The sequence below is a fragment of the Siniperca chuatsi genome, linkage group LG13, assembly GCF_020085105.1.
Source record: "Siniperca chuatsi isolate FFG_IHB_CAS linkage group LG13, ASM2008510v1, whole genome shotgun sequence".
Lineage (NCBI taxonomy): Eukaryota > Metazoa > Chordata > Actinopteri > Centrarchiformes > Sinipercidae > Siniperca > Siniperca chuatsi.
The window spans coordinates 17,338,489-17,361,892 of record NC_058054.1 but is presented as its reverse complement, the minus strand read 5'-3'; the positions used below and the strand labels follow the sequence as shown (position 1 = coordinate 17,361,892).

At 41.1% G+C, this 23,404-nt stretch overlaps 1 protein-coding gene across 1 annotated transcript in view; it reads right to left on the bottom strand.

Moving 5' to 3' along the window:
- Nucleotides 1–23,404, bottom strand: part of LOC122886272 (potassium/sodium hyperpolarization-activated cyclic nucleotide-gated channel 2-like) — a 37,281-nt gene that overhangs the window by 8,635 nt on the left and 5,242 nt on the right. The window contains exons 2-4 of the mRNA XM_044218230.1: nucleotides 21,044–21,467; nucleotides 18,836–18,997; nucleotides 10,351–10,569 (exon numbers count right to left, since the gene is read on the bottom strand). Coding sequence (XP_044074165.1) covers nucleotides 10,351–10,569; nucleotides 18,836–18,997; nucleotides 21,044–21,467 — 805 coding nt within the window. The remainder of the gene's footprint in view (nucleotides 1–10,350; nucleotides 10,570–18,835; nucleotides 18,998–21,043; nucleotides 21,468–23,404) is intronic.

Sequence of the window (23,404 nt, the reverse complement as noted above, 5' to 3'; positions counted from 1 at the left end):
TGGCCGGGCTGCAGAGAGGGAAGTGATAGATGTGGAGGTAAACAGAACAGACAGTGAACTGTTGAAAGAAAAATATTTCTCCTTGTACTTTGCTGTCAGACTGTTTGCACTTCAACCCAGTTTAAATGGAAAGCTTCATAAGACGCACAGCTCAACCCTGCACCTATAAAGCTGTCTGTAACACACCTTTTGAGAGGCAGGGTGACAGCTCAGCGGGCTGGCACATACTGTGTACTTGCAACTTCCAGGGACTTGGGAAGTCATCATCCATACCGCCTCTATCCCATCGGTCCTAAAACTCTACCGTGTCGTGGATGAACCCCACAAAAAGCAGCTGGCATCAAGTGACATCTCCTGACAAAGTCTACAGCAGAGCTGCTTCAGAGTAGCGAGATCCGCCCACAACTGGAAGGTCCTAGGTTCACCTCTGCTGCAGACAATACTACGTCAGCAGCCGTGTGTCCTGTCAGAGGCCCCGAGCAAAACAGTGAAGTCCACCTGCTCACACTCTGTTACAAGCTCTGGATACTCAACAGCATCAGATAAATGCATAAATTGGAAATTGTTTGTGCTCTGAGACAGACAGACTGGCTCTGTTTCCAAAGGAGAGACATATTTGGCAAACAAAGATTTCTAGTTGTACATAACCGAATACTTGTGTACACAGGGAGAATCCTGTGGTACAGGGCAATGAAATTCCTGCTTTCCTTCATGACAACAGTACACTAGCTCACATTTTGAGCTAAAAAAGCATCCTAGTTACCCTACTATAATGTAGTTCCATCTGATATTGTCCTTGCTCCTTAAACACCAAACCAAACAGACCTGCCCACGTGAGTACCATTTCACATAACTAGGGTCACATTAGCACCGGTAGCTAAATTATCTCAACTACAGAATTCATTTACAGTATTTACAGTGCAGTCAGAGAGTGTTAGGACATTTTGTTGCATTGTTGGATCTGTACTTCAGCATGTTCGATTTGATATGAAACAATACCTGTGGGGTTTAAGTACTGACTCTCAACTTTAATTTGAGTGTGATTACATACACATCACATGAACTGTGTAGGAATTGTAGCGTTTTTTTTTATTTGCATTCCTTCAATTGCAGGAGACAGAAAGTTAAAGTGGCAATCTCGAAGATTTTCATTTAAATAAATGTCTGTTAAGTTACTATCTATCGCCAAATGACAAAAACAATTGAGCCTATGGCCCACTGATGAAAGCCCTTGTATTTATAGTATTACGAACTGGGTGTCTATGGCGACATTGCCAGAAAAAATGCTGTATTAAGTTACTGCTAATGCAAACTGAACATTTCCTACTGCTATAGCTTCACATTAAAAGCATTACCTGGCGAAACACGAGTTGACTTTTATTATGAATAACTCACAGGAAATGCAATGTGTTTGTCAGTAAGCTTTGCATGCACCGCTATCGTTCATCAAAAATGCGTCTACAAAACAAGACAGCTGTCATTTTTGGCATTTTTTGACAGCGGATCAGTTTGAAATATTGCAGGGAGTAACTGAACAAGAATGAAGAGCTGCAGGCGACTGGCTGCACACCTCCAACTCCTCAGCAACGTAACCAACTCCTGCTCATAGAATGATGGAAAAAGGCCAATTATTACCTGACTTACAACAATAGTTTGTTTTTCTGCCTCCAGAATTCTGTGACCTATAGTATTACACCACATTTGCTGTACCACCATTAACTAGGTGTCACCAAATCAACCAAGACTGAAATCTTAAGGATTGCCACCAGTGGCATTATGCCCATTCAAGCTGGTGGTGCACGAGGCCCACCAGATTTTTGATATCTGGATTTTTTACTTTTTTAAATAATATGTAGTTATGATCATTTTATATTATGAGTCAAACATATTCTTCTAATTATGTCATAGATCATATCTCAAAAAGTCACACACCCCCTTTCCCTCTGGTATTGGTGTCCTCCAAATGTCGCAGGATGAAATCGGTTCGCAACAGCAAGCACACTCACAGCACTCTGTTGCGCATCAATGCTGAAGGAGTTGTAGCTTAACAGTGTGTTGCTGAAGTGGTTAGTAGAGCATCAGTACCTTTTTCAAATGTGTGAAAATTAAATGCAATTAGGAAGTGAACTTGGACAGTTAGGGATTCCTTTTGGAGTCTTGCAGACAGACGTTGAGGTAGGCATGAAAATCCTACACTTGGCTATTATTGCTGTAGGTGTGGTTACAGGTTATATGTACTTAGGCTAGTGGTGATGAGGGATCTTTAAAGGGGGCTGATCAGTTTGGAAAATAGGTTACTACTTCTCAGTCTGAGCTTTTATTGGCAATGGAGCATCTGTACTCATGCTGATGGGAGATTACTGAGCTACAAAAACCTTTAAAATAATCCCCCCAAAGTCTTTGACTATAAATATCAAATTGCAGAAAATTGCATGACGCCTCTGATTGCCAACTTAAATTGGGTCTTCATATTTCATATTTGGGTGCAAATATTTTGTTGTCAATGGCGCACATGGGAGAAGTTAGCCTTCAAGCCAGGCTTCCAGAAAGGCTTTTGGAAGTCAGGTGACGTAGTATAAAGAGCGACAAAGTCCGCATAAGGAGCAGGTTGGGGTGGATGTATGGGTCAAACACAGGACTTTCCCCCAGGAGACCACTGTTTGTGAAACCAAAAGTCAACTGAATCACCTCCTAACTTTTCATTTCAGGTCAAATTTTGTCCAATACTTTAGTTTATGACCAAATACCTGCAGAACTAATGACATTCCCATCAGCCTCAGCTGTACTTTTCTCTTTTGCACTAATTACAAAATGTTGGCATGCTAACATTTTAAACGCACAGTATATAATTTCTGCCACTAGAGGTCTCTCACATCAAAACAATAACAAAAGACATAGTTTGATGAAGTCATGAAATAGTGTGGGATCATGGGAGTTGTTGTTGTCTTCATTGTTATTGGAAACATTTGGGATAATGTAAGTACACAACTCAACAAAATATATAGATCTATAGTCATTTTTAGACATTTTTATGGAGAAATGTCACATATACCATGGTGACCATGGTAAATACTACCTGCTAAACATCAGCATGTTAGCATTGGCATTGTGAGCATGTTAGCATGCTGACGTTAGCATTTAGCTCAAAGCACCGCTGTGCATAAGTACAGCCTCACAGAGCTGCTAGCATGGCTGTAGCTGTGTGCTGAAAACAGACAGTTCAACATAATGCTAGCATCTCACATGAGGAACAGTAGGTGGTAAAAGCTTAAAGCCTCATAGTCCCTGTCCTATTTCAAATCCAATGTGCTGGATTACAGAGCCAAAACAGTGAAAATAAATACTTTCTGAACTGCATGTAGGTTTAATTCACACCACATACTGTTTCTGCAGTTGGTATATCATGATCTCACAGCGCTAGGCAGGAAAAGTATTGTCACTCTGCCCAGAAAAAGCAATGCGTGTTTCTGACTGATACCGTCACCCACACTGCTACCTTCTGCCATATAACATAAACATAAATAAACCAAACATGTAACATTTGAATTATTCAGCATCTACATAAGGAAACGTCTCCTGGAAGGGGGCAGCTCCTCTGATGGAGTTACACAACACAAAGTCTCACCTGCATGAGTGACTCTGCTTCCTGACATCTGCAGATGGAGAGTGGCCTGAAGAAATGACCCTGTGTCACAACTCTTTACCTGACGTGTCAAAGCTAACACTGCAGCTGGTGTGCCTTTCATAGAATAGAAGTGCTGATTGTGAAGTGCAGGCATGGGGTAGTCTGGCAGCGAGGGAAAACCTCACACTCCCCGCAGAGATGCAGCCACCAAGCAGCTGTGGTAAGACATGAAAGTAGTTCCAGCAGATTGTGACTCGGCTAAGTCCGAATGAATGAGGCAGCAAAAGCCTATCTGATTGAACTTAGATGGTGGCATTTAATGACTTGACTTTGAGAGCCATGTCACAGTGCGCCGTATTGATCATCACCAGACCAACCTGAAATCTCTCCAGTGAAACCGAGGAGAGGGAGCGAGCGTTTGGCCTGTGCGTCACAGCACCCACAGGGGACTGACAAACTCCCAAATGAGAGTGAAAATGACATCCATTTTCTGTGTCACTTTGATGACAGTGTATGCGCCCGCAAAACACTCCACTGACAGTTTGTCATCTAAACTGCTGTTTTTGGGAACTTTTTGGTGATTTGTTATTCAGATGAAAATTTATGGAGAGTTTTATCTTTGACTTTGATTTTATTTCTCCACTTTTAAGCCCAATAACTACTGACCCAACTGTCATTCCCCTTTCCTTTCCTTTCCTTTCCCTTCTCCTTCTTTCTTCCCTTTCATTTCATTACCCTTCCTTTGCATTCCTCTCTTTTCTTCTCCTCTCCTCCTGCTCATTTATCCCACAACTTCTCTCCATTGGAAAGTCTAATTCGGGTTCATCCCAAACGGCTATGTGGATGTATAATTCTTTCACTTAAGTCCCTGCAAAATCGCCTCATGATATTATAAAGTACATTCACCAAAGAGAAAAAAAAATCAGATAGTGGTAAGTCAGAGCTTGTCTTGTCTTTCTTCAATTCGGAGATGTGTACATAGGGAGGAACAACACACTGTGGGGTCTCACACAGTACAAAGTCTCATTAAATGAAATGAGGCTTCTAAGGAAACACTGAAAATCCCATAATTCAGTCAAAGGGACTGATGACCAAAGGAGACTGGCTGATAAGGGTTTGTTCATCAGACACACTTTCTACTAGAGTAGTGAATATCATTTGGCACAACTAAAGAGACATTGTTTTTGTTGTAGACGTTAGTGCAGGAATCTCTTTGGCCACCAACCTTACAAAGTCAGCCTGGTTCTGGATAATTGGAGTGATCAGTGACAAGCAGTCTGGCTAAAAGAAGACAGATCACTGTTGCTAATGGTGGCAGCGGCACGAAGAGGGAGAGGAAAAGGAGGAGACGGTAGAAAACAATTTTGTATCCTGTCCTGTGCCACATCATGGCAGAGAGCTCAGGCTGCTGTCTGCTCTGTCTTGCTGACTGAGGTTAGTCTCTACAACTACAAGAGAGGAGAGCTAAATCAATGTAAAACCCCCTGTGAGGCCATTAAGAGCTGATTATTGATGCAAAAGGTGTATCTGTGTAGAGTTATATGACTATAACTATGACTATTGCATGTTTTAAATGCACAATCTGTGATCTAAAGAGAAGCCTGACTACCAAAAAGCAAAACACAAAATTGTAATCTGTTTTTCTCAAAAAGGTCTCTCAATATGTGGACTAAAACTAAACAATGACTAAATACAGAAAGTCTGCAGTATGTTTTGATGCTATGAGAGGTTTTCTTAAATCAGTAATTTTGTGAATAAAAGAGTAGAATAGGCCTATTTTATGAATACTGACACTCTGAAATAAACGTAATTATCCTGTTGATCAAACAGAATAAAGATATCTGTCAAATAATGTAATGCACTGACCAGCTATCCATACCTTGAGCTGCAGTCAGGCCAAAATCCGCCTGGCGAAATTTACTTGCAGGGTATGGCTCAAAGCACGGGGGGCAGGAAATAGTGTGGGCAGGGTTGTAAACATAAACTGCGGGAGCTAGCATGGCTAGAAGGCTAACAACACCAGTCTACAAAGATGTACATTATACAACGTATAATATTATATACATATACAGTTTATTGTCATGAAACTCTGACACTGTCCTTGTACTCACTGCAGCCATGCAGCATCCTTCCTTCTCTGCTGCTTGCATTATTATGTACCTGATGCAGTTATAAACCCCACCCGCTCTCTCAAACCAGCTGGACATTGGAGAGCCCCATGATTTCACATGGCAGAGTTCAATCAAATTGATAGTCTCGTCCACTTCCACAAAGAAATGAATGGGGAGCGAAATCCAGTCTGACTACGCCATAACCAAGTGACTATTCTGACTATTAGACCGAACTTCATGAACCAATTAGAATTATAAAGATGCGTCTACTGCCACCCAAACAGGTGCAGCAAAACTAATACGAGGGTCAGACAGATGTCAGGCAAGCACAATAGCTACTACATGCCCACACAGTTCTCATGCCGCATTCACGTCATATTGTTAGACCATAGTTACGAGTAGCTGAGTCGGAAAAAAACACGCATGTCAGTTGTAATTCCAAGTCTGAGATATGGGATATTTCTGACAGTGACAATTTCTCCCACTTGGTGAAAAGAACTACAGAAGCATCAACAGTCTGCTAGTAAAATGCTGCAAAACCACCATCCCTGGTTGTTGCATCTAAATAAAATCCAATATTAACACTAATACAATGGATTCAGCTGATTTAAAAGGAGCTATACACAGATTGTCTGTATCTGGTTTCACTCATTAAGAAATTGCTCCAAACACCACAAAAGTTGCAGTGGGGAAGGGCCTTTAATGCTGCATTTTATAGTGACCTCGCACCGTATTACATAAAAGAGGGTAATGTCAAAATCACAAAGTTAAAATCACAGAATATGATGCACAAACCATGCCAACCATGCAGGTTTGCAGGTCAGATATCAACAAACATGAATTCTGACATGGAAATTCCCAAAAGCTCAAAGCCAGAAACACGTGCATTTATCAATTGCATTGTTTTCAAAGGTGCATTAAAGCTGGAATAAGTGAGACTACTTCTTTCTGTCAGACTATCTGCCCCCCTGCTCTGTGTCAGCATGCACTGTTATTATGTATAAATAACTCATTGGTCTCTGCACCAAAGCCACCAAGCCAAATTTTCCCTAATTTTATCCAACATGGATTGTGAGTCTGACATTACTGTTGGGCTGAAATGGAAACCTCCACACAATGCTAGCTCGAGCCTCTCTGAGGCTGTAACAGACTGCCAGCAGACGTGTTTTGCTAACATTCTCCAAATGATAAAAATGTCACTCACAGTCCTATCTGGAGGCGTGGCAAATTCACCCGGCAGCATCAGCATCAGCCTCACTGGCATGGCTGGCACTTTTCTGCTCTACGCGTTTTTTTAAATAAACACGTCTTCAGCTCAAATACTAATCCTCACAGAGCAGCAGAAAAAAAGAAAATCTGACAACTGGCCAGAAAAAGGGTTCTGGGGAAATGCACTTTCCTGCCCTCAGCAGAAAAAATATATATTCTGGGATGGGGTGAGGATGCATTAGAAAATGACTAAATATGAGTGAATACACACAGAGCACACAGCATTTTATGAGCACATTTCTGATGATGTGAAAGCATGTATGTTTCTTACTTCTCAATTTATGCTTAAACTGAATAAAAATACAGGCTGTTTGAGGATTATACACACTTATACAACTCATCACAGCTGTTAAACACGTAAGACTTCAGTTTTTTGTCAGTGTTCTGACTGCTTGTAGTGCAAATTTAACCGGATATTTAAAACTGAGGTGAAAAGTTAAACTTTCAACCATCAGCAAGGGGGCCAAGCAAGGGTCTTTTTCTGACCCCCACTGTGGAAGAAACCACTCCTCACAGATAAAACACAATGGATTTCTCTCTAGCCTTTTAACGCCCATCGTCCAGGACACACAGTCCAGACAAGAGTAGCACTAAGCACTAAACTTGCTGAATTGCTGTCTTCTAAACCATTTATTGGACATAATTTATACCCAAACATCAAGCCACATGGCTGAAAAAACCCTATGAGAAGTTCCACACAATGCTAGCCTGACAAAAACACTCTAAACAATGTGAAATAGACAGTGTTCAAAAATCTCACAGTGCACCAGGACTTGTGTCGACAACAAGGCCCTTCCATCTCCCAAAGGTTTCCCCTCCCCCTCTCTTTGCTCCCTGTAGCAGACAGTTAGCAGTAGCACTGCACCTCTCAAGGACACCACCGCCAGAGAGGATAGAGAGAGGGGAAGAGAGGAAGAAAGAGAAATTCCGATCAAGGGGAGAGGAGAGAGAGAGAGAAGGATGAAGACAAGAGGGAGATAGGAGACAAAGCAGAAAATCAGGTGGAAATATTTAAGAAGTGGAGGGGAAGAAAAGAGAAAAGAGGGGATAAGATAATATAAAGAGGAATAGTTGAAGACGCATAACAGATGATACAGATGAGTGCAGGTAGAGTGAGAGCTGTGAGTGAGTGATCAGAAAGACAAAGAGAGAGAGAGAGGCAGCCATGGTTGCTTACGTCACCTTCAGGATGACATTGGCAGGACACACAGGTCTGCTGCCTCATCAATTCTATTGCTGCCCAAGGGGACATCGTATCACACACACAGTCTCTGTCTCATTCTCTCTCTCTCACCCACATCAGCTCCGCCACATACACACACACACACACACACACACCCAGCCTCTGGCGATGTGGCTCTACCTGGCCGAACACACCCGCAGCCTCTGATTGGCTGCTGAAAGCCAGCAACACTCCCCCTGCTCCCCAGCCAGCGAGACTCTGCTTGGAAACAGAGAGGCTGCTCTGTTACCACTACAGGCCACTGCTGCAGCACTGTTCAGCACTGCTCTGATCTCCATCCTTGTTTCAAAAGATGTCTGATAGTCAAAGAAGAATATTATCTAATGACAATATACACAAGGACCTGATAATGTGTGATTAACCTTTGGGTTAATCACCTGATGCTACACTGTGCTGTTGCACCACAATACACCTAGTTATACAAAATATTTTACACTTTTCAAAATTAATATTCATTGTATTCAAATCCTGTATTATAAATTAATGAATCAATTACAGCAAATATTCAATCATTTTAAAATCAGCTGCAGCCAAGAGAAAGAGAAAAGATGGTGTTAATGTGTTAATGAGCTGTTCCATTATTTTGATCAACTGAGAGAATTTAAAAAATTGACCACTGAAGGAGCTCTTCAAGTCAGTACAAAACTCACACTGTGCAGCCACACATTGTTGAAACCGATCAAACTTTTTCTCCCCCGATACAGATTCTGATACCCATATTAAAGGTATCAGCAGGTACTGATCCTCCAGTGATCTTCTTTTCCCAAATTTAAAATCTTCTACATTTAAGCTAACGTGAGGCTGTAACAATGAGTTACTATAAGAGACGTTCATGCACAAACTTAACAAGATGTAATGTCTGTCCCTGTTTTCTGAGGCTCTCTCCTTTATCAAGCTTTGTTAAACATGTAATAAAATCCATTTCATCCATGCAACCTTTCAAAAAGGCCTAAATCTAAAACTACATGGAGTTAATCTTTGGTAACATTCGCTAACCATGCATGTCACTGTCAACACTTCCAGTTTCATAGTAAACACCTACTAGCAAATAACTGGCACACAATGGAAAACTCTATGTAAAATGTTTAATGTGGATTACCCACTTAATAAGATCAGTATTCGTGCCAATATCGAGTTACCAAATATGTCGGAATGTCAGAATTTTTGTAAAAATGTGTATAAAATAATGCACAAGACATCCAGAATATTTACGTCCTGGGTTTGAATTTTTCACATCTTATAGAGCTGGAACAAGCTGATATAGAATATTTGTGATACTATCAGGCAGTGTGGAGTAAGATAATTTTATCAACCTTAAAGTTATTTAGAGGAAAAGTTCGACATTTTGAGAAATATACTTAATCTGCCCAGAGTTAGATTGATACCACTCTCGAATCTGAATGCTAAATATGAAGCTAGCAGCAGCAGCTGACTAACTTTGCTCAGCACAAAGAATGGAAACAGGAAACATAGCCTGGTTCTGTCCAAAGGTAAGCAAATGTGCCTACCAGCACCCCAAGGCTCTTAAATTAACACGTTATATCTCGTTTGTTTAATCCGTATAAAAGGTGTCAGCAGTGTAAAAATAAAAATGATAAATAGCAGTTTTACCGGCGGTTATGTGCTGGACTATTTCTTGGTCGGGACCATTTGCCCGGCAACCAGTGGGGACTCCAGGGAGTTACTGGTGCTGGCCAAGATATAGTTCAGCACATAATCCCATAAAAACTAAATTTCTTTTTTGGTAAGTTTTACACATATCAGGTTTTGTATGGCTTAAACAATAAAATATGTTAATTAGAGAGTTTTAGAGGTTGTTACCTTTGTACAGAGCCAGGCTAGCTGTTTCCCCGTTTCCAGTCTTTGTGCTAAGCTAAGCTAACTGGCCAACGGCTGTAACTTCATAGTTACTGTACAGACATGAGAGTGGTGCTGATATTTTCATCTAAATCTCGGCAAGACAGTGAATACACATATTTCTCAAAATGTCAAACTTTTCCTTTAAGGGGAAATAAAAGTGGAACACTGGATGTTAAGCAGTTAACCGGAAACAGAATAGTGTTGAGAACACGGGACAGAGTTGATTTAATGAAGCTCCTCACCTTCTCCTGATACTGACGTCTGGAGGAGTCCAGGGACTGGATAAGAGCTGTTGCATGGCCAATGAAAACAGCATAGCAAGTAGCTCCTACAATCATACTCAGCATGGTGAGCCAGATATCTGATAGACTTTCAGGGGCCTGCCGGCCATAACCGATACACAGCATGTGGCTCATTGCCTTGAATACAGCGAAGGAGTACAGCTCTGACCAGGTGTCATTCTGCAGAGAGAGAAAAAAGGGAGATAAACAAACAGTTAAAGACATCAATGTTACATAAAAGGGCATGTTTTGAGGGAGAGTGGTGGCAGAGAGTAAGGAACCAGAAGAAAAGCTTTGGGGACAGCAGGGTCATGCAATAGCACTTACACAAATGAGAACCCCAGGGATAGAGTTGCATTAGAAAGAAAGAGGGAGGAAGTGGAAACGACATCAGGGGAATCCTTCAAGGCCTAATCAGTAGCGTAGAGATGGTCTGGAAATTATTTCCTCAAAGAGGAATGATAATGAGAGGTCATTAAGTATGCCCTTTCAGAGCCGTGTGAATAGGAATCTACTACAGGCAGTGACGGCCAGGCAGCGGTCACCAGGCTGCTTGTGTTGAGATCCATAAAGGGACAAACCTCAGGTTGTAACTTACAAAAACATCAAGGGCCATTCGTCAGTGTTGTCGGATCTGAACAACACTCGGTATGCTTTCCTAAATGTAAATAGTGGTTTAGTGTTTTTCCACTGTAGCTTTATGCCAAAAATCCCTTTGTCACAAAAGAGGGGGGTGACCTTTTCTTTCATTAGCACTGAGTGGTAACCGCGGTGACCTCGGCCTGAGCAGACCACTGATGCCAATTAATTTAAGCCAAAAGCCGGGATTGAAACCCAGGTTTCTTGGTTGTATTTAAATTATTCTACCAGAGAAACTAGTATCCTGTGTAATAAAACTGTATTATTAAAGCACAGCTTCTGTCCATGGAAAAATGAAGTTAAAAACAGCATCCTGAAGCCTGGCTTCAAGTGCACAAAAAGCCAACATTTTCTACTATGGCTCCTGACACACACACACACACTCCTCTCTAAATTTGTACCGGGCTACACAGAGGTTACAGTCTGCACTCAGATAGCAAAGGCAATCAACTATATCCTCTCTTATAACTTATAGAAGTGCATTAGCAGTCTATTTGTGCATTTGCTATCACATTATAAAACACACTTTCCTTTCCCTGGCGTATTTCAAATAACTAAATTAGCCCCGTCACCGACCTGTTAAACCCATCAACTTTTCACGAGCTAAGAAAAAAAACATAGCTTTCAGTTTTGAGCCAATCATTCAGACAATTCAATCAGTTTTTAAATGGTTTATTGAGATTGAGAAGTATGAGAATTTTCCCAACCCATAAAGAATCACTTCTTTAATACAGTTCATCTGAAAAATTCAAAGTCACCAAATTCAGATACATGGTTTTCACTGTGGAGCGACGATGATCGTTTAAAAAGTACTGTGTATTATTATAACGCAGTGTATAGCTGATTAGATGATGAATCAATTAGTCGATTGATAGAAAATTCACTCTCTTTGATAATCAATTGACCATTTAAATCATTTATAAAGCAAAAATGCCAAAGATTGTCTGGATTCAGCTTTTCAAATGTGAATATTTGCTGCTCTCTTTGGCTTTAAATGTGAACCTGCTAATCACCTGGGAAATTGTAACATACATTTTTCACTATTTTGTCACTATTTTTGGGGTTACATTGATGACGAATGAATGATGAATAAATCAACTGAAAAATATTAAGTGATTGATCAGTAATTAAATTAATCATTAGCTGCAACCCTAAAGAAGTGAAATATACAGCAACTGCACGAAATACATGTGAACATACAACAGCACGTGTCTTCTGTACAGAGGTCTGTTTTCATCTAAGAGACTCGACATTAAAGGGACTTCTCCATCATGGGCAGAGCAAGACTCCAAAAATAAATCTAGCTCCACCAAGTGGGCTGAGGCTAAATTGTGTATGTGAAAACAGAAAGAGAAACAGTGGAGTGAAACAGAGTGAATAATATATGAACGATGAGCACTTTGATTCTGAAATAGCACAGGCAAGAGAGAGGGGGAGAGAAACTCCATATCCTCATAAGTCTCAACAGCCCTCCCCTGAGATTTCAGTTTGGGAACTATCCGTTGCTTTGTTGGTAATCACCATCTCCATTAGCTGCAGATAGTCTGTTTGAAGTTGGCCGACAACGCAAAGGGTTTAAAATGTATCTTCCAGTGTCCTAAAATGCCTCTTTGTATAAGCTGCTGCGACCCTGCTGTGCAGCAGGTGTAAATTTCCCCTGCTAAACAGAATGGCCGCATGCAAGTAAGTTATGTGCCTTCCAGAAGTGACTTATTGTACCAGCATTTGGCTCAGGATATATGCTAATTTCAAGAAAAAAGGCGATGAGTCTAAGTCTAAGGAGGCTGTAATGCTCACTGGAAAGAAAACCAAAACTTTTTTCTAGACAGAAAAAAGTTTAACATTTGTTTTTAATCTTTATCAGAAAAAGGTCTTACATACATACAACATATATCAGAAAGGTTTATCAAAGCTTTGTCATGAGCATTATAGTGTTAAGATATGTGCGTGGCAGTATTACAAAGTTTACTTGTGTGAGGATGGTGTAAGCAAAAATGATATCATATGATATAGCTATGTTGGGTGAGGTGACGAGATATAAGAAACACAGTCTTTTAGCCACGCCACTACATGGCTAATGGCATGGCTAAAAATGGCGAAAAGTACACCCATAGACTTACACAAAAGATGAACCTTTGCCCTGTTACCAGTCTCATCAGTTCAGACCTCCCTGCACCAAGGGCTGAAGGAGTGTGGCTCTGTGTAGGACTGATGCTGTAGGTGCAGGGATGGAAGACATGACAGAGACATGGTGAAGCAGATAATGAAAAATGGAGTTATATCACACTGAATGAGCAATCACTATGTGTGTCCGACGGCCGATAAGCTGGACAAATATCAAAAGATAATCGACAGACATGAAACAAAGCCTCTGGCCTGGTCCTGTCACACACACACACACACACACACACACACACACCGGTTTGGTTTACAATGGCTTGAGTTTATTGTACAGTCAGCTCTGTCTCCTGCTTCCTCTCTCTCGCTCTCTCTGTCTCTTTCTTCCTTTCATCCCGTCTGCCTCAGTGAGTGTGTGTGGTCTCTGTATAATCTGTAGGATGGGCAGAGAAATATGTTGTTTCTGAGTGTGGAAGTCAAGGCATCCTCTGTCCCCTGATGGTTCATTTTAAGGTCAAAAGAAAAGTATCACTCAGTATTCTGTCCGTCAACACCATGTGATGGCTATATATATATATATATAGCTGTTTCCCCCTGCTTTCAGTCTTCAAATTAAGCTAACCATCCCACGGCACTAGCTCCGTACTTAACACACAGATATGAGAGTGGTATTGATCTTCTCATCTAGCTATCAGCAAGAAAACAAAGCATATTTCCTAAAATGTCAAACTATTCCTTCAAGAGTTGTTTTATTCCTTTAACACATGCACACATGCACGTGTAAAAAACACTAGTATTCAGCATTGCTAAGTATAACAAACTGCTGATATTTTTGAGTATGAATGAATCATTCTGCTTCTAAAGGGGTACTCCAGAAATTTAGTACTGCACTTCCATGAAATTAGATGAATTAAGAGAGGCAGATTTTAAAAAAGAATGGTCAAAATCAATTGCAGCATAGAGCAGCTTTTAGTTTCTATTACGGGTCAAGCTCCAAAAACGTGGGATCCTACATTTCCCACAATGTAACACAATTGCTTAAATGCTTGGTACATTCCCAAGTCTTTCAAACTAAATGACCCCAGTTTGTAACACAGGCTTTTAGTAATAAATATGTAGTCTTCAAGCCCAAGCCGAGATAAGCCCAATGAAATTATCAGAAGTAATTTTTTTAGACTTGGCAAAGCTCCTCCAGAGCTGCAGAAAACACTACGATTTGTTTTCACAAGTATTAATGACCATGCATAGTAAACTGACCTTTATGTGTAAAATCTGTGAAGTTCCCCTGTTATTTATGTTCATTTGTTACATATTTCTTTAATGTGTAAAGTCTAAATCTAAAGATTTTTGATGAATTTGGCTGCATTTGGAAAAGCTATAATAACTATTAAACCTCAAGTTCTGTTGTTATGGCACAGTCTGGAGTCTGTAAAAAGTTTACAAAAGCATGCACATCCAAACGCGATAAATACTAGGTGCTGGACCGAAGTACATGTGAAACACAGACAACAATGTCTGGAGAAGGGCTTGTGACTGAAACACCACATGGTGCTATAATAATAAATGTTCATGGGAGCATTATCTAGTGTGCAGACTCTATTTTTCCGTCTTACACAGTCTGGAGTACCATTAAGTTTGCTTTGGACGTCTTTTTTTCTCATGAGGCAGTCTTTGAAGAAAATGTCTTACTAAGATGTGAAGATCAATACTAGAGTATCACTGAACTGTAGAGGGCTTGCTTGGCAGCATGTATTCACTTTGAAATGGTTTCAATCAGGATACCACAGTGGCTATTTCAGGGTGAACATATGTAACAAAGTAACTGTCTGCCTTCAACATAGAAACATTTGCACTTCTGCTTGAGTAGTTTTCAACACAAATAAGCTTACTGCTGCTTGAGTAATGTTTAAGTGCAGTAACAGTACTTGGCTGCAGAACTGCTTGTCCTCAGCACAATGAGATCCTGCAGAACAAAAACACCTGAGTTCCTCTGGGACTCAGATAATCAGATCCTTTTCTCTCCTCGCCCAGGAAACAAACACCCACCTAATTTCTAGTCCATTTACAGAGGTTAGGCAGCAGCTTTCACCTTTCATGTTTATATTCTGTTACAGACCTAGTGAGCAGTTTAAATCAAATTTGCAACGTCCAGCAGCAGACCTGTAATACCATTTCGTCAAACTATGTGCTGTGAGTAAATAAAGTGATTCAACACCATACGTAGTAATTACTGGCTTATCTTCTCCAAGAGAGCAGACCACTGTACTGCAAAGCCCCCTCCTGCTGATGGCAGTGGGGGATAATAGCAAAGAGACATCTGTGATTTGGATACAGTAAGGGATAGGTGCACACACAGTGTAATTACAGAGTTGAAACTATACACCCTGTGTCTGTCAGTTAGCGCTGCTGTCACTATTATTACCCAGTCGCCTCTGTACTCCACTGTCACAGCGAGGCTCTGCCACCTACCATGGAAATTAACTATGTGGCTGACAAGGCTGCATAAAGCTAATGCTAAATATAAACTAAGTGAAATTAATGGATGGAAGTTGAGGTGCACTGCAAAAACAACCTATGTTCCCTGAGGTATTACAAGTTGGACTGAATCCAATTACTGGTTGGTGGATGTCATCCAGAGTTACAGAGTGTTCTCGACGCCCTCCATGGGTCCTGCCTGTGGGCCCCACACCACTAGAGCTACTGTAGGGCGCGAGGCTTGATGGATGGCCTGGCTGCGACACAATGGCTAGTGTTACAAGTTGTCAGCCACTCAATAGGGGGGCGGTCTCAGGTGGCTGTAGGCAGCCTGTACCGTGCCAGAGCGGCCCTTTACTTTGAGTGACAGCTCTCTGGAGACTGACTGTCTTTGATTATACAGAGATAGAGAGCAATGGAGGAGTCAGTGGCCTGTCAGCCCCAAACTTCATCATCCTGGACTTCAAACTCTACACAAGGTTGTCCTGTGTGTCATGTAAGTTTATAAAAGCAGAAATATTTAAGTTATCTTGAAGTTAAAGTTGTTGTGCTTGCAGTGCTTAAAAGGGAAGGTCGGCACGGTTTACGTCATTTTTACATTATACAGTATATGAAATAAAGAAAGCCCATATTAATAGATTAAGTACAGCTGCATATCAGTGTATTGATATTACATTTAGGGCTGCAACTAACTATTATTTTCATTATCAATTAATCTGCGAATTATATTCTCCACTAACTGATTGTCAAACAATTGTGTGAAAATGAACAATCACAATTTCCCATAGTCGATGATGGCATCTTCAAATTGCTTGTTTTGTCTGACCAACAGTCCCAAACGTAAAGATATTCAGTTTACAGTGATGTAAAACATAGAAAAAGAGCTCCATCACAATGGAAGAGTGGGAACTAGTGAGTGTTTAAAATTAAATGATTAATCAATTATCAAAATAGTTACTTTTTAATTTTCTGTCAACTACTAATTGATTAATAGACTAACTGTTTTAGCTCTAATTATATCAACATATTTCTCAGCTTTACTATATTGTTTCTATTTTGCTTATAGTATTTATTACCTGTATTTTTCAAAGAAAATACAGGTATACAAGGATTCAGTATTTGCTTTGCTTTGTTACATTCAGAGTTGTGTGTGTGTGTGTATTTCGGTGGAGAGCAAACAGTTGAATGATGCAGTTAAAGGCAGTTTTTAATAGTTTATAACATCAATCGTGCCTCAGAGATAGTGGACACACCTGAGTTTCTAAATGTCTGCATGCTGGTTATTGTAACTTTGTTATATTAACTTAGAGTAATGTGAATCTACTTTTTCAAACTTAAATGCATTTTTAGCTGAGTGATATGGATAGCAAATACTTCTACCTGTTTTGCAACCTTAGTACATTTTAGTAGTTATTTTTTTCTGAGATCATGTCACCATCAGCTAATTTTTATTAAATATTACATGAAAGCACCATCCATCAGACCCAAAATATGCCCACATTATTGATACTGAGTCAATATTGAAATATATGATTTTGTCAATATTGTCCAGCTCTACAAAACAGCGCCAGTAAAACTGCAGTATGTCCAACAAAGAGGAATTCCTTCCCTCTCACCAACATGAAAGAGAGGACATTCATTCTCATCACCACATTAACTTGTTTTAACCGGAATTATTTTTGTGCAGCAATAAAAAACACAAGAGCCGCTACTGTCATCCAGGAAATACTTCTAATCTGAAATTTAGAAGTAGTCATGGCAGACCCTGACAATGTTGGGGAGCGGGACCCAATCTGTTTAAAACCCCATTTGGACCTGTGCCTCATGTCTGGGTTAGGGTGGTCTCCTCTCACTCAGTAAAAGGCTGGGCTGACAGACAGACCTATAAACAACCAGCTTTTATCTCTCTGAGAGAGACACGGCAACAAAGAGCCCAGCTGCCCGGCCGTACCCCCCGCCCCTTCCCTCTGTTTTCCCCTTTTATCTTTCCTGTCATCACCCCACCATGCTGAAGAGGAGACCTAGGGGATCTAGAGGTGTGCTTAAATCACTCTGGTTTCTTTGTCACTCTGGTTTCTTTGTCATAGCTTCTTCATTGGTATCCTACGCTTGTTTTCTACGTCTGGCACACTGACTGAACGCTAGTGCAGAGGGCAGTGATATGAGTAATTTTCTTGATTTGTTAGAAGGAAATACTGACTTTTCCTCCTGAATCAGTAATAGCATAATTGCAACAGCAACTACTTAGGATAATAACAGTTCCCTGAATATTGCAGTGCACTGTTTTCAAAGTGGACCATATTGATTGAAATTACAGTATATATAACTATCACAGCTAACCTAGAGGACCCTTCATTTTTAGCCACACTAATGTGGAAATGTTGGTCCACCACTTTGGTCCAGACTGAAATATCTTAACAACTGTTGGATGGATTGCGATGAAATTTGGTACAGACATTCATGGTGCCCAGAGGATGAATCCTAATGACTTTGTTGTTCCCCTGACTTTTCATCTTGTGCCATCATCAGGTCAAATTTTTTTTTGTCCAATATTTTGGTTTATACCAAAGTACATGTAAAACTAACGACATTCCCATCAGGCTCAGCTGCACTTTGTATTTAGTGCTAAATAGCGAATGTTAGCATGATAACACACCAAACATTAAACCTGCTAAACATCAGCATGTTAGCATTATCATTATACGCTTGTTAGCATGTTGATGCTAGCATTTAGTGCAAAGCACTGATGTGCCTAAGTACAGGTTCACAGAGCTGCTAGTGTGGCTGAAGACTCATTGTTTCAATGACCAGGACCTACTGTGTATTTATTACTGCTTACCCTTGTAAAGGAAGACTCAATCTTTAACAAATTTCCATCTTTGTAGAATGACCCGTGTCCCTCCAATACTACAAGAGACTAAACTACCAACCAATTTAATTTTAACCCATTTTCTGGTCTTAAATACAGATTTGAGGCTTCCCTCTGTTGAGGGCAACATGAATTGTCTTAGTAAAAACATGAAAGAATTTATCATGGTCACAAAATATTGATTGACATTTAGCCAATATTTTCTGATGATGGTCAGAAGCTTCAGTCAATATTCTGTGACCACCAAAAGCTCTTTCCCAATCAACTCAGAATAAAAGATGCAAACCCACTTCCGGGGTGATATGTGCAACTTGGTATGTGCAGACATGATCCCCTGACACAAACCTCCATCTTGTTGAGGGACACCCAGCAGTCTGAGGGGAAGTCCTGCAGCATGGGAACCAGGAACTGTAGGCAGCCATCCCAGTGACACAGAAGCAGCATCATACCAATCAGGTTAAAGATCCGCATCACCGCACTGGCCAGGTCATAGGTCATATGGAAAATCTGGAGTGAGACAATAAGACAGGGAGGGGAGTTTAAACTGGGCTGAGACATGTGGAGATGAAGAATATGTTGGATTTGGAACATGAGCTCAGTGAAGATGGCTTTCATAACTTTGTCAAATACTAAAGACTTTAAATTTGTATCTCAGTGGCATGACTGGCTTCCCACTTTGCGTCACAGTCTCCTTTGGATTACAGCAAGTTTGATTAATGAGTAGGGGAGACTGGTTCCCATCAGTCCCAAATCAAACACAGCAGGAGAAGGCAATGCATTTGTTACACGGAGATACATGACATCAATCTGAGGCTCAAACATGCACACAGAGCCCAGTCACACACACAAAACACTCACGCAAGCCTGCAGGCACACTGATGCACTAACAACAGAGACAGACATGCCAACACGTACAAAGACACACATTCAAACACACAGAGTGATGGACAGGGACCATCATGATCCTTAACAACTGATAGTCCATGTTGTCTCACACATCAATCATTCTGAGTCACTGGACAGTCACTTAGGCCAATCATCTATGACTTCAAGAAACCACTCCTTGTTGATGCTTAACAGTTTAACGGCTGCATTTAATACCATAATAATCTTTTTAAGGTCTAAATCTGTAGAAATTACAATACTTTTCATAGTAAGACATGTATGAGAAATGGGTCATTTGTTAGTCAGTGCAGCTGAGGGAGAAGTGATACTCTGTGATGTGAGGGATGAGGAATGAGACAGGACATGAATCACATATGCTGATCTTTCTAAATGCTGCTTTAACCTTTATAAGCTTTTCACTGTCAGTTTTTATCTATCAGAAACTGACAAAATAGAGTAATTTGTCATATCTTTTCACTGAGGATGAATGAGACAAACTGTACTGTACACCGTCGTGTTGTGCTGGCTGATGGCCTGATGTTCAGCACCTTGGACAGCTCCAAGAAACTTACAGGAACTAAAAGTAGTTTAGGGTTCAGGTTCTTGGATTTTCAAAATAAACTATAACAGATAACATCAAAGGGATAAAACTGGGCATTTCCTGTGTCAGTGTCTCACTCTCCACCATATCTCCACTCTCACTCTCCATGCATGCCAAGTATCACTTCCCATCACGCGCCACTGTGTGTGTATGTGTGCACATCACATCATATCTTCAGAAATCCAATTATCCAAAGGTCAAGTTAGCAGCCGAGCCCCACTGCGCTGCTCACCACTGCAAAATGCCAACACCAGGCTGCCAATACTGGCATAAACAAAAAGTCAAGTGATCTCATGACATCGTTGGACCTCCTGTCTCCCAGGCTGCTCTCCCTTCATTTGAGGAAGGAGTCCGAGGAGAGGCTGGAGCAGGGCCGTGACAAAGTGCATCGCTTGCAGAGTAAATAAAAGTCGAGTGGCCAGAAAGGGCAGGACTGGGTCTTTCAGTTCAGTCTACAAGAAGCAGGGATTCTATCAACATCTTCACATCCAGAGTCTGCCAGTCAGGCCTCTGAGGATCCGCCAGCTTGCTTAACCTCTCTGCTCCCTTTAAATGAACAATTAGTGACATATATTATCGCAGTCAACAGCCCCCTAGTGCTGCATATTATCATCACCCTCTACCCCACCTGCTCTTCCTCTGGCGCCTTAATTGATTAACAGTGTTTGCCCTGGTAATAGGCTGCTTATTAGACCGTCTGATGCCACCTGTGGGACTCCCAGGTCAGACAGGGAGACAGAGGGGTAGGTGTGTGTGTGACAATAACAGTAATTAGAATGCAAAGTTTGTTAAAGCTCAAACATCCTGCTGAAATCAAACATTTCTCACCAGGTGGCAGATGAGAACATTAATATCGAGTCTCCGGGCGGAGGAGAGCAGGCCGCTCAGAGCAGACAGAGAGGCAGATTGTTGGTTTGGTCACAAGCCAACATCAGCATATTGGAGGCAAATCAGTGACCTTTTATCACGGACTAGATTGGGTGTTTCTTCCTCTGTGGCTGAGAGTTGTGTGATTAGAGTTATTATAATATTTACAGAAGGACAGTCATTAAAATGTATGCTCTTACCTCTTCCCATTGGTGAATGTAGCGTATTAATCTGGAGAGCCTCAACAGCCTCAGAAGACTTAGGATCTTGGTAAAGCGGACGATCCTCAGGGCCCGAGCAGTCTTGTACACCTCCGAGTCGATCCCTTTCTCCACTATGAGGAATATGTAATCCACTGGGATGGAGGAGATAAAGTCCACAATAAACCAAGTTTTTAGATACTTCTTTTTAATGGTTTTAGGGTCCAAAATGATGTCTGAGTTGTCCTCAATGATGATTCCAGTGCGAAAGTTGAGCACCAGGTCCATGAGGAAGAAGGTGTCGGAGACCACGTTGAAGATGATCCAGGGTGTAGTGGTCTCTTCCTTGAAGAAGGTGATGCCCACGGGGATGATGATCAGGTTGCCCACCATAAACAGCAGCATTGTGAAATCCCAGTAGAACCTAGCAGGTGTGTGTGTGTAGTTGTGGTGTGTACATGACAGTGTGTGTGTGTGTGTGTGTGTGCGCGCGCGTGTGTGTGTGTAGAGTACGGGAGGGGGAAAGGGGGGGGAAGACAAAAATAGAGTCAGATAAGAAAAGGGAGTTGCTGCGGAAAGCCGATAGGCACAAGAGACTCAAGATGGAAAAGTGTGAACGAACTGCAAGAGCTACACTTTGCCTGCCTGAACATGCAGAAAGCTATGAGAGAGAGATATTCTGCTGAACTTATTTTTTTCCAAAATTCACGTACTATAATAATTCATCTTAATTATTATTGGCTGATTTCTGTATATGCTAGGTTTTCTAGTCCATGACTAATTGAAGTGAATGTACTTTTCAGGCTGCATCTTCAAGGTTTAAATGATTAAAAGGTGCGCTAAATGTGTTAAAAGATGGAAGCAACTTTCAGCCTCCTTTCTTAACCCTTCTGTTTCGTTGACATTGGCTTTACTTACACGTACCCCACTACGTACCCACCACATACTACTGTATGTGTAAAAACAAGTACAGGGAACTATAATTGCAAACATTTTTCCAATTTTTCTTTTCTTCTGGCCTTATTAAAACCAAATATGTCGAAAAGCACTGAAGTGATAATTCGTCCCTTTGCCACAAACTGAGCTTGCACATTTGATGAAGGTAACAAAATACAGAAATGATAATAATGAATGGTAACACTGAAATATGTCATGTTTTGTATGATATATAGTCCATATGTTTCCTTCATTGTGACTACTTATGTTTGGGGTAAATTAGACTTCTTTGTAACTATTGTAAAACTACAATAAGACCCAAGATGAAATCCAAATAGACTTATTTGGGATTTGGGAGGGGTAGTGCTGCATAAACAGTACTGTCAACACTAATCACAGATATTGAGCATATCAATTGTATTTAGCCATGTTTTATAGCCAGGGTCTCTGAGACTCCAAACAGAAGTCATTTTCTGTAGCAGACTGAATTAGGTTTACACTCAATTCTCATAAAATTAGGAAAAGTTATGAGTACTGTAATGAGCTGATAAAAACATGATAAGTATGTTTCTTGAGCTGTTAAATAGATCTCCAGGACCCCAAACAGAACATTAGGTTTCATTCATAAAACTGCATTTGGAGCTCTTATCGACTTTCCAATACACATGGATACCAAGAAGGAGACTGTCCTGCTATTTACAGCCAGTAGTGACGTGGCAGTTTGATGAATGGGACAGACAGAGTAAAAGGCTTGAGCCCGTCAGAGGAAGCTCTGCAGGACAGGTGCAACGCTGAGTCATTACACTGCGACTTATGCAACAAGCTCAGACTCCTCCACTCCACGGCAACAACAATAAGCGCCCCGATGATAATACTTCAAGCAACTTTGCTGCGTTAACTATGCATTAATCAGCATAAAGATCACGGAGGGGCAGCTATAGCTTCTCACCGTGTGGGAGTTTGCACGGTAGAGAAAGGTCTCCAAAGTGGCCTGTCGTCAAATGTACATCTCTGCTGCTGAATGTCTCAAGTTTAGCCTTTAGTGGTCTACTGACTCGGCGTTATGTGATACAAATGGGCCAAACATGAATGGCGCTGTGAAGGTGGGTTTGAAGGTGGCGCTCAAACGCGCGAGCCGACTCCAAATTAGACGGGAGCTGTCCACCCCGTGTGGTGCTGAAACCAAGCAGCCCAGCCGAGAGTAAAACCTACTGATTTTCTGACCCAAATGCAATTCAGCGACTGGTACGTGTCGTGGGGAAAAGAGGCACGCGGGCTAATTCATCAAGCCCAAGTCACGAGGAGCCTTCTTGGCTCGTAGATTTCAGTTAATATTTGTATGGAAAAATAGCTGCTGGATATCCAGCTGGGTTTTCGGTGTTTGAGCCGTGATAAACAGATCGCATCCGTCATTAAAATGCAGGA